The 12780-nt window shown below is 37.6% G+C and overlaps 1 protein-coding gene and 1 pseudogene across 1 annotated transcript in view; one reads left to right on the top strand and one right to left on the bottom strand.

The window, feature by feature from the left end:
- The window catches only part of ehd1a (EH-domain containing 1a), a 29221-nt gene that overhangs the window by 6869 nt on the left and 9572 nt on the right, over nt 1-12780 (top strand). The window contains exon 2 of the mRNA XM_088343495.1: nt 6744-6841. Coding sequence (XP_088199621.1) covers nt 6744-6841 — 98 coding nt within the window. The remainder of the gene's footprint in view (nt 1-6743; nt 6842-12780) is intronic.
- LOC148360068 (U2 spliceosomal RNA) lies at nt 2105-2201 on the bottom strand (annotated as a pseudogene).

Here is a 12780-nt window from a genome sequence, read left to right as displayed (position 1 = left end):
ATGGAGTAGTATGCAGGAGGTAATACTTCTTCACAGTTGTTGATGTATCTAGACAAGCAAGCACATTTTAATGACATGTTTCCACTTTCCATCGCAATCCTTTTCCTGCAATTTTGCAAATTGTTTGCCTTTTCTTTCCACACGCTGCCAAAAAACATCAGACAAGCCCAGAAAAACAAAATAACTCATCTCAGATAAGACCCTTTTAAAAGTGCGGTGATTTCGGACTTCAGAGTGGACGATTCTTCAGTCACAGTGTATTAGATGTGAGAGGAAACCAGATAAGATTGTGTGTAAACAAAGGCCATTGTCCATCCCTGAATCATTTGTCACACTTTTGGACGCTGTCCTGTAGTGTCACAGACTTGTGCTTTGCTTTGAATGCTATTGATAAGATATATATTTTTTTATTATCCTGTATAGAAAAATATTTTCCTTTTGATTTCAGCCGAACTATCGATCAACAGCCAGTACTGGGTAGTAGAATCGTGTGTGGACTTGACCGCTTTCTGAGAATGAATGCATGTTTTTGCAATATTAATACTCATGTCTTTGTATGGCTGCAAAAATAATTGTTTAAATACCAGTAATTGATTACTTTGTCAATCAATTTATTGAATAAAGAAAAATAACCTTATTTTTGTGGCCTAGGCCTGTATGTTTCAGAATATGAGGATTTTTAAAAAACAATTTTCCCAAGTAAAAGTTAATCGCTGGAGTCAGGTCACAATGATCTACCTGTGTGACCCTAAGAAAATCATTTATTTGTAAAAAAGACCCCCGCATGCTTTTTTTAATAGTAAGGATTTTTAAATAACTTGAGATTTATCTAATTGTGACCTCTAAAAAAAATTGGGGTTCTGATATAACATAAATATTATTGGTCTTTTATAATCAAGCACCCGATAAATGGCTGATACTGTTAGGGAGCGAAACCCCTAAGGAAATATTTTTATAATCCCAAAGGAGTATCCAAACAAATAATAAGAAAAAATAGGTTTATTAGTTTGACAATCGATTAGTTGTTGCTCCTCCAGATAGGTATAAGGTTAAAAGACCTGCAGCGATACATATTCTTAAAACTTTATTTTTTTTAATTTCCAGAGCATTTTAAATACTTTAAGGGTTTACTCATTTAACTGTAGTTGCCCAAGATACAGGTTACTCTTTAACTAGCAAGCTCACCTTTGGTTAAGGTTCTTATTCATATTGAATGAAAACTGAAGTTTGTCATGTGATCCCAATGCCTTTATACTCCAAAGGTAACTGGGATTATTTTTTTCGACCTTATAATTACTCATTTTAGCCTTCATGTAAAAAAAAAAAAGGTAAATGTCCCCCTCAAATCCACCATACATTTAATTTATTTCCCTCTTGTCCTTTTATTTAAAATGCCTACACGATCATTCAGAGCAACAAACCGTGTGAGCTTCTATCGGTAACAGTTGAGTCAGCAAAGTTGGAGTTCCGCACTGCTCCCGCTTCGTCCTGTCCATCTCCTGGCTTTTAATTCCAGGACACTGACTTTGCGTTATTCCTGCAACACAAGGCACGCATAGCCTCAGAGAGGGATGGACAGTAGATCAACAAATCCAAACCAGGATTTCTGTTAGTTGTCTCAAAGGAACTCATTTTCCGGACTATTAGGCGCACCTAAAAACACCAAGCTGGCCAGACATCTGAAAGTGCTCCTTATGTACCACAGAATACAGTGGATGGAATTGGAAATGCATGCAGTATTAATAGGTGTGCATTACTACACAAGGTTTTATGGTATAGTAGTGTATTTAAGCAATAATTGATCAATTTAAAATTTATCATCACTCACACAGATTGCAATACAATCTATGTAATGGCCAGGTCATGGCGATGGGGGGTTTTGGGGTTTTTAAGGGTTATTGATCTATCTTCGTTATTCATTATCCATTATCCGTTATCGGTCAGTTCATAATACGCTACAAAGCCTAGGAGCCGGGACACTTACTCTCAGCCAAAAGGCCAAGCTAAGGTCCTAGCCCTAAAGCCTTGCTGCGATCATTGCGAATGCACCGTTCCATGACGACTCATTTAGAATCTCACAGTGCACCGTTCCATGACGACTCATTTAGAATCTCACAGTCGGCTATACACTTGATCTTAGCCAAAAGGCCGAGAAGCGACAGATACTACACTTGATCTTAGCCAAAAGGCCGAGAAGCTCCTTCATTAAAGTCCACAGGCCAAAAATCACAGGCGCTGATTATTTATCACTGGACCACCAGTGGGATAGGTGACATACGAAAAATTAAAAGAGCTTATCTCAATGTCACACTATTTTTACTCACGGTGCCAGAAAAACTGATTTGCATAGTGCATTTTGATCTGCACTCTGATAGGTTAAACATTCTCTCCACTTCTCCACCACTGCATCAGTATTGTTTCAAAAGACTGAAACCGAAAACAGAAAGTCTTTCAACAAAATACTATACAAGCTCTTTCATGTACTTAAACATATTAAACCGCAACGTTAGAGACGCACAGGTGAAGAAGTGGAGAGACTGTGACCATTCAAAATGCAGAACAAAGTGCACTATGTAATCAGTGTTTCTGGCTCTGTGAGTGAAAATCGTGTGATAATGAAATAAGCTCGAATGCCTTTTCGTTTGTCATCTGGTCTAGTTTGTAATAGTCGGTTCCCTACTGCTGCAACTTGGGTTCGATTCTCGTTGCAAAAACTGTTAAGTGATTATGATCAATGCACAATTATATGCCGTAAGTAAATATTAACCCCAACTATTATACATGAATAAACACTGTAGCTCTTACTGTAGTCTCAATTTCATGTGCCCTATAGTCCGGTGCGCCTTATGTGTGGAAAAAATACGACAAGACACTTTTTTAGGGGTGCGCCTTATAATCCGGCGAGCCTTATAGTGGTTAACATGGTAAATGTGTGATGAGTTGCTCACATTGAACTGAATTTAATCCTAAAAAGGTTACAATGACCTCTGTCCTGTACCTAAAACCAGCAGCTTCCAAACTCATTTCCTCTTTGTCCGCAGGAAGTATGTTGGGAGGTTAAAAGTCCAGTAGTGAGGCGTAAACCTAACCTTCAATCACAGGACGTGGTTATTAACCCTCAGTGCTATTTTAGCAAAGATGTGCGGCTGCAGGTACTCGCACCTACCCGATACATAACTGAAGGGTGACGAACATTGCATAGTTGCAAGCACAACCACACTCTTTATGACTTTGTAGAATTCCAATTCATCCGCTTCATTTTTTCCTGAGTGGAAACGATGGGGATTGATGGGTAACTGGAAAGCCCTGGGCCAAAATTCCAAAGTATGCCGGCTGTTGTGACACATGGGCGGAAGAATCTTGCTTGTTTCTTATCTAGAATAAACAGGGCAGTATAATATTATAATGCCAGCACATATTTAACATGATTGGTTTTGATTTTCCTATTTCTATTGTGTGGAAGGAGACCTCTCTTCGGGTTTATAGTGCGGTTTTGTGTGCGCATGCCTTCGCGTGGTTTCAGAATGAACGTTAAAAGCAAGGCTCCCTCGGTCTCGTGACTCGGTCTCAGCTTCAGAGCTTTTGTTATGAGTCTTGTTTTTACTTTGAACCCGACAAGGCCTTCTGTAAGCTATGGCTTGTCTCGACAATTGGAGTCTTTGTCCTTACTGTCACGCATCTAGTCCTGTGGGTTATATCTATATGTGTTAGGACTAGCTTCTTGACTAAGGCTATTCAATGAAGGTTGCCAATAGGTGTTGGAACAAAAATGAAACTTTTTCGTATCATTTTTTAAAATCTTCTTAATCGATGAATCGGTCTATCATTTTTTTCGTTATCAGATGAATTGGATGTCTTGAAAACATTACTAAATTCCTCCTCTTCATTGAAGTAGTTGACATATAGAAAAATAGTGCGCAAAATATTCTATAATATAAAGCAATAAAAAGTGTTTGTCAATTAACTTGACATTAAATAAAAATACATACAGATAAAAGCAATAAACCTGCTAATTTGTAAGATACTATTTTCCTACGGCCTTATCCAAAGATTACGTTTGGATTTATCATACAAAACGAAAATGAAACAAAAATACATTTCATTTTGGGTGTAGAGAATTTTCTTTATCCACAAAAAAAATCTATCAAAAATATAAACCCACTTTTAAAAGTTGTGGACGAATTTGTTTTTGGGGTTAAATCTTTGAATATGATAAACATTCACAATATGAAAAGGATATATAATTACATGATTAATCCGTCCCTTGTGTAGAGTTAAACATGTCACTATTATTATTTTTCTTTTTAGTTAAATCAGAAATTAAGTAAAAAATGTATTTTCTCTCTACTTCAGCAGCACTTTAAAATCCCTCGATGAAACAATCAAACACTTCAAATTTGAAACTTTAGTGCCAATTTTGTTTGTAATGAAAAAATAGTTTAAAATGTAAGCCAACTTTTTTTAATGAAACGGTATTGGTGCCCTGTCCTGGACCAAAATGGTACTACAACTCTCAGCGTCTCAACCGGATTGTCTGCACTCTTATTTACGTTGATTTAACGTACTTAGTAGCTCATAAATCACGTTATACAACAAATCGATGATGCTTATGATACTCGATTTTAGTTGGTTAGTTGTTGCAGCCCTACTTTGTTTACTTCGGTCCAATCCCATGATTTCCTCTTACACCTACTCACTTTATCTTGTATTTGTTTTTCATTTGGTTAAGGGAAAGGGAATTATTTCAGGAATAAAAGAAACTTACTTCGTGCATACCACGTCATCATTTCTGGCTGCGTTTGTTGTAATATTGGAACTGGTTACGACTATAAACTGCAGTGTTTAACTTGCAAAAGAAATAGGTATGCTGCTAAACAAATACCGTGCTTCAGTTTTGTTTATTCTTCCTCCTCTTTTGCAACCACGTCTCCTCCTTTGTACATTTCCTTGTCTTACAGAGCCTTCTTTAGGAATTTGTGTTCACTATAAAAACACGTGTAATTGGTTCATATCTATCCCCACACTTTTCCACCTTACTCTGCGTTTTCCGGAACATACAGGCTTTCTTCCCCTTAAGTAAAGCACACTTTCACTTTTCTGATCTTATTACAGTATATCAATAAACTTAAAACAGTATTTTTAGAGCAATCAAACGATTTTTATTTGTTCTATTTTTCAATGGCTCATTGAGAAATAAGCTAAATTTGAAGCGAAAATTCCATAAGTCATTTTAGCAGAATAAAACCGTAGCTGTCTGACCAAAGGCAAGGAAGCTGAGATTTTTAAAAGATGAGATCGGCTGATTCAAGCAATCACAATAAATCGCCTGTGTGATAAACCTGCACACCCTTGGTTCTAAGGTATTAATGCTCCTGTGGTTGTTTTGCTACCTGTAACTAGAAATTTTAAATAAAATGTCCGATTTTGTTTTTAATTCTATGTTAATTCAAGCGTCGTGTCAATCTATTGTACATATTTAGTATGAACATAATCTTTTAGTATTCGTAACAATCTACGTATTTGTACAAAACAATATTTTCAATTATAAAATGAGCATCACTTTAATTTCAATTTTCCTAGTTGTCATAGAAAATAAGTAGTAATTTAGTGAACTACGGAACATTTTTAGTATTTGGTAGCTCTGTGAAATGTATACTTTCTGCCCAGGGCATTCAATCTCACATCTGTACATTTAGATAGCAAATTGAGCGCACCTTTTCGACGAACCCTTGTGACAAAGCAGCCGTTCTCCGCTATGAAGAGCCATTTGTGCACAGGGTTCCCGCGGATCCTTAAAAGTCTTAAAAGGCATTAGATTCATTACTCTAAAAATAAGGCCTAATTTGGCGTCAAAATATCTCAAGATTTAGTAACATTTTTCAATAATTAGCCGATTTACACTCATGGCACTATACCTTGACCACAATAACAGAAGTTATCAAAACGGTGATGTTGTTTCAGTCAGGCCCTTAAGAGCTGACGCATGTTTAAGGTCTACCCAAGATACTTACGGCAACTTCGGACCGAGATGTTTACTTTGGACCGTTGGAAAGTGTAATTTTAATGAGAGGGGCCTGTCCGCCAGAAGTTTTTGGCCATGGCTAAAAGCCGTGCCAGGGAATGTGAACGAGGCATGATGTATCGTGGGCAAGAAAGTTTTGTGTTTTCTTGTTTTGCTTGTTTCAATTGTGTTTTTTTGGGTCAGCTTGGTCTTAAATTTGATTTCAAAAGGCATTAAAAAGTCTAAAAAAGAAGTATTGAAATTGAGCCTCCTTAAGCTGTAGGTACCCTGGTGCAGCAATGTGATTGTTTCCGCTTGTGATACATCATGTCTCGTCAATGCGTTTCCTCAAACAAACAAAATATGCGACTGCAAGTGTGTTCATTCTCTTTGCACAAACAAAAAATGTGGTACTTTTATTAGGACTGGCGGTTATCTGATATAAAAACACGCTATAAATAGTCGTTACTCTCTTCTTGTCTAAGTGGAGTCTCTGCTGTGCCAATACTCCATTTTGTTTTTCAAATATTTAACCGAAACACCTGTTTCTCACATGTTTGAGTTTGAAAACGAGTTATTTTCAGCTCGATTATTGCGTGTTTACTTTTTAACTTATGTACACACGCTGACCAATTCCCCCCCACACACACACTTCTCTCCCATCCTTCCTCATGCTCCGTTTCCACTCCCTGCTTTTCTTTCTTTTTTTCCGTTACTGACGCCCTCCCCTTCTCCCCAATAGGTTTATGTGTGCCCAGCTGCCCAACCCAGTCCTGGAAAGCATCAGCATCATCGACACTCCTGGGATCCTGTCAGGAGAAAAGCAGAGGATCAGCCGAGGTCTGTGGACGCTGCACGCCACACCCCACGATTACAACATGAATGGTTAAACGGGAAGTTCGAATGTGAAAAATGCAAATCCCCCCAAAGAAATGTATGGCCTCTCGAGCCACGTTGTGTTCTCTATGCGTCAGCAGTCCAAATTCTAACCAAACGGGTCATGCAACTTATCCCGTTTTTCTGCCTACAAACGTCTCGACCGCCCCCTCCTTTCGTCCCACTTTGTTTTCCCTTTATCCTGATGATGTTACCAAACCACTTCAAAGAAATTCAAAACATTGATGTGAATACATGAATAAATGGTCCTTTATTTTGATCATTCAGTGTTAAAAAAACAAACCGAAAAGTTATAACCGCTGAAAGAAAACGCACATTAAAAATGAACAGGCTAAAGCTCACTCATATCAAAATTTTTCCCAAAAAATAGAAAAAGAAAACTTAAACTTCACCCTTGAATGAAATTACAATACAAAATCCAAACTTCAATTTTTAAGTCAAGTCAAGTCAAGTCACATTTATTTATATAGCCCTTAATCACAAAAATGTCTCAAAGGACTGCACAGGATTACAATTACACCATTACCTGATCCTAAACCAACATGCGGGCAAGGAAAAACAAAACCTTAGCGTGAGGAAAAAATAAACCTTGAGAAGGGGCCTCACAAGTGGTAATCCCCCATAGCATTGAGTTACAGTACACAAACATAGTAAACATCAATAAAAGAGAACACTAGGGAACACATATACTTCGATATTGTGTTTTTTCATCTAATGTTGGAGGTTAAAAAATATTGTTCACACATAATTTCTCACCACTTACAGACTTACTAAGAAGGTCATACTTAGTTTTTTTTAAACATTTTCTGTTTGACTGCTGTTTTTTTGCTCATACTGTTAATGCATTATAATTGCTATTTTAAATTACCGTACATATATATAAATACAGTGTCTCCTTTCAGCTATTGTATAAAGACATCACTTGTTTTTGGCATTTTATTATTTTTGCATGAACAAATGAAACAAGTATAACAATTTGTATAATTATTGTAATTTTTATAATTTAATTTAATAAATCACCAAATTCCAAGGTTCTTAAATCCACAATTTAAAAAATGTATTTTCAACGCTACTGTCAATGCTTTGTGAATAGGGACGAGCTTAAGCTAGATTCCAGGTGCTTACCTTTCAAAGTCGAATAAACATAAACCACACCTTTCATTAACTAATGTTTTCCTCGGGGAAATTGTAAACTGAAAATGTCTTGCATGCTTTGAGGCTTTCTGTGATCCACACATTACCCCAATTAATAACTTGCTGAGTAAATAAATGCTTGCAAACGACTACTTGGGGAAACGCAGTGCATCCGCTTGCATTCGGCGTTCACACGCTGCACTCGCACTTCAAAATTGCTCCGTTCACACTTTTCTCATGACTCTAATGACTCGCAAAACATCTTCCTCCCTGCACATGTTAAAAGAGGAAGTGTCCACATAGTGACAGAGAGCTGAGAAGAGGAAGCTGGGTGAATCGGAGAATTCCGAGTTTCCACAAGAAAGTTGCATGCGCTGATACGCAATGTGGTTTTTATTGAGTCCGGGTTTCCCGTGAGACCGAGCGCCGGAAAAATGTTGCAGCTGGAGGAAACGGAGAAAGGGGGAAACAAACAAACTGAACCCAAGATATAATTACAAATAGGTGAATAATGTGTTGAATAAGTTGTGATGGATATTTTTATGACTCTCTCAAGGTCACAAAGGGAGACACCTTTTAATTCCCTGCCCTTCCTTGTTTGTGTATAAACATTAATACAATACGCTACTGTATTATATACAAACAAGCGCGTATAGACTTTAAACACTCGATGCAGATATCTGGCACCAGAGTGCAGGAAGTTGACATGCATTGCTTGCCGATTTTTGCATGCTCACACAACAGTAGCACACACTTTAACCCTGACTAAATTAGGAAGAAAACTGAACATGTAAGAGTCTTGTGCAAAATGTTGATTAGATAATATATTTTCTTGACAGATGAGTTAAAAAAAAATTTCAGGAAACCTATAACACGATGAAATTTGTATGACCAGTCACTGTCGGATTTGCCAAGGATAAAATGTCAAATTGATTTAATTACTGATTGCATCAACTTTAACACTATATGGTGTAAAACATGCAATAAAAGTCGAGGTAATTTACAATGATACCAAAGGTCACAGTCTCTTACAGAGTTTCTTATCAAATACTCAAAGCTGTGTTTTACACCTCCAAGGTCTGAGGTCAAGTTAAACATTTTCTTTGCGATAGGTTTTGTATGCCTCTAATAGTCTAAAGTATTTTAATTTACAATGTATGGAATAAGAGTTCAAAAGAAAATTCTTACTGCATTTTGTCTTGCGCCTTATTCCAAAAGCACCTTGTCCTCACATACAAATGTTCTTAGTTAATATCCTCCTGCCGCTATGTTGGAAATGTGATATGGTCAAAATGTGCTGTTTATTTGGACATATTGTGACACAAATTTTTACTATAAAAATCTCATCTCATCTCATTAGCCGTACCGCTTATCCTCATTAGGGTCGCGGGGGGGCTGGAGCCCATTCCAGCCATCTCCGGGCAGTGGGCAGGGGACACCCTGAACTGGTTGCCAGCCAATCGCAGGGCACACAGGGACAGACAACTCATTCGCTCATTCACACCTAGGGACAATTTGGACCGGCCAATTCACCTGAAATGCATGTTTTTGGAACGTGGGAGGAAACCGGAGTGCCCGGAGGAAACCCACGCAAGCACGGGGAGAACATACAAACTCCGCACAGGAAGTCTGGAGCTGGATTTGAACCCACGACAGGTTCCCATGACATGAACTGTGCCGCACAAGCGCTAACCACTGCGCCGCCGTGCTGCCCCTACTATAAAAATATCAATTGAAATTCGATGAAAAGGTTTTCATATTGTCGCTGCAATGTGAAAAACACTACTCTCAAAAGTAATTTTTTTCAGCAGGAAGAATGAAACACAATTACTCCCCCCAAAAACGAATTTTTGGGATATTTTTTTACTTTTTTTTTTTTTTTATATGAGTGATATAATACATTTAGTAGTACTGTAAAAGATTTGGGCAAGGATAACTTGTTAAATGACTTTTAAATAAACCATTGACATACAAGAATGAATGCACAGGATTTTGTTTCACATGACATTAATGTTATATATTAAAATGAAAATTGTCTATATTGTCATCAAAAACAAGGCAGTGAACATTGTGTGCTACAAGATCAGAAAAGATTTGTCGTCATTTTCATTGATTACAATATGTGTACATTTTTAACAACAAGATTACATTTAGGATTATAGGTGAGCATGGAATTAAAGACCTTAAAGGAGCTGTACGGAATTTGGAACTTTAATACTCTCTGCTGTCCACCCCTGGCTTGTGTTGTTATTGCATTCTCAGTCAGCTTATTAATCATGCACATGAAGGTACGCTCATTTCTTAGACACGCTCAAATCAACTTTTTTTTAAAATATATATTTTGAGGTTTGGGTTGGCTTTTGCACTTTACTTGAGGCAGGCCTTCTCTTACTTTCACCATTTTCATGGTACACTGACACATTTCAGAAAACACGTTTATTAGTCTTGCCTTTGGTTGCAAAATAGTAGTAATGAGACCCGTTATTTTTTTTTTTTTTCGATTTGAGATTATGAATCATTGCAACCACCTTTGGATGGTGTTATATAGTTTGCAAATATTTAAAAAATCCGTGAAAAATATTACTTGAACGAACCCTTATAATAACTATCATATGAATGCTTATGGTGTCACGTTTGAAAGTTGGCGTCCGAGCTGAGTTTTCTCAAAGGCAGAGCAATTACCGTCTGCAGTATAATTAAATTGTAGCTATGCGTTTCCAATTATATCCACTGTAACTTCCTGGTATATAAGGCGCAAAATTTCTGGCCAATTGTTTTTTTTTTAGGTGCACTTTAAAGTCTGTAAAATATGGTATGTTTTTCAGTTTTGTGCACTTTAGGATGGTGGTTTTCCTTCAGGGGATGGTGTAACAATAATTTGTAGTTAGCAGTAATCTGTGGTCTGTGCAGCCCTTTGAGACTACTCATGATTAAGGGCTATACAAATAAACATGACAATGTAGGTTTTAGATCAGGGGATGGTGTAATAATAGTCTGTTGTTTGCAATGATCTGTGGTCTGTGCATCCCTTTGAGACTCCTTGTGATTAAAGGCTATACAAATAAACATGACTTGACATTGCACGAGATATACACGAAAAAAAAGACTTAAAAGAAAAAACTAAGATAAAAGAAATTCAGCATAAATGGGCACAAATATTTAGAAAGCAATGCTTGGAGACTGGCCCAATTTGTTACAATGCAATAAAAACTAACTCGTAACAATAATGCATGAAAAAAAAAATCCCAAATAAGTTAATAAATAAGATATAAGTCTCCATTTTGAAATGTAACTGACAAGATATACATTTTTCACAGTATTGTGTACTTGTTTAGGATGTGCGGCCCCTTCTCAAGGTTTTTTCATGTTCCTCATCCTGATTATTTTTATGTTTTAAGTTTTTCCTTGCCCTCATGTAGGTTTTAGATCAGGGGATGTTGTGACTGTGGTGTGTGCAGCCCTTTGAGTCTTTGTGATGAAGGGCTATACAAATAATCATGGCTTGATGGCCCCGGGAAATAAACTGTGAGCCTGTTAGTCTTTGTTTTAAGGGAGCTGTAGCGTCTACCTATCGGACAACAGGTCAGACTGGTGGTGACCGGGGTGAAGAGTCCTTTATAATGTTGTTTCCTCTGTTGTGGTAAGGCAAGCTGGCAATAAAAACATACTTAATACACTTAATGTCCCTAAAATGCGGAGGAGACATGGTTAAGAGAAAAGACATGCCAGGGCACAGAGAACCCAAGTCAGGAAAGCAGTCCTTGAGAAATCATGTTTAAGAATGAGAAAAACACTTATTACAGACAATTTTCAAAACTTAAGAGGAATTATCAAATTTTAGATTTTGAACTTGATGCTATTTGCCCTCATGTAGGTTTTAGATCAGGTGATCTTGTCATAATAGTCTGTGTTCTGCAATAATCTGTGGTCTGTACAGCCCTTAGAGACTCTTTGTGATTAAGGGCTATACAAATAAACATGACTTGACTACTAAATGAACTTCTTGATTGTGAAACACGAAAACTCTACTGCCATTTGCTCCAATGAAGATGGCCCCTAATTTCACCTTGGTCTCGATGGTGTGCACAAGGGTTTTTGCCCTACATGGCCCGCATGAGCATCCCCGGCATGTACGTCGGAGAAACAACAGTTGTCCGTGCAGGCTATAAGTGAGCCTCATGCTTGTGCAGCTGTCAAGTTAGGGAAAGAAAAAAACAGCGCATCAAAATGTCTTCCCCCGTCTCCCTCAGGGACTTTTAAATATGTCGTCCTCTCTATTCACACATAAAAGCGGCAGCTCACTTTTACTAGCCCTTACTCTTTCGCTCACTGTCGCTCGTAGTTTTTAATCGCCCGTGGAATCTCTCACTCTTTTTTTACTGTGCACGTGCTCCAAAGCAGACAAAAGGGAAGAATGCGAGTGCGGCAGATATGCGATGCTGATAGATGATTACGCTGCAGGGAGATAAACTTGCGGAGAAAGATCCAATGACACGCCCATTAATAATCAAATCCATTCCGTCCCACCCTCAGACGTAATCGGTACTGGAATGCTGATTGAGCTCTAATTTGAATTTTGACATAGAACAACTATAGATAACACTCATGCAGTCAAACATATGGGTTATCTTTATGTTTAATTTATTGGGTTGGAGGTTAGTATAAATTTCCAAATTGGAGTTTGAAACAATTTATCTCTTTTTTGGAATTTGACCTTGAGGCCTTCACTGTACTCGCGCCTCAAAAAA

Source organism: Urocampus carinirostris, chromosome 9, assembly GCF_059441175.1.
Source record: "Urocampus carinirostris isolate Australia breed hairy pipefish chromosome 9, RoL_Ucar_1.0, whole genome shotgun sequence".
In the NCBI taxonomy this organism is placed as follows: Eukaryota; Metazoa; Chordata; class Actinopteri; order Syngnathiformes; family Syngnathidae; genus Urocampus; species Urocampus carinirostris.
The sequence above is the reverse complement of the archived record's forward strand: the minus strand, read 5'-3'. Positions and strand labels throughout refer to the sequence as shown.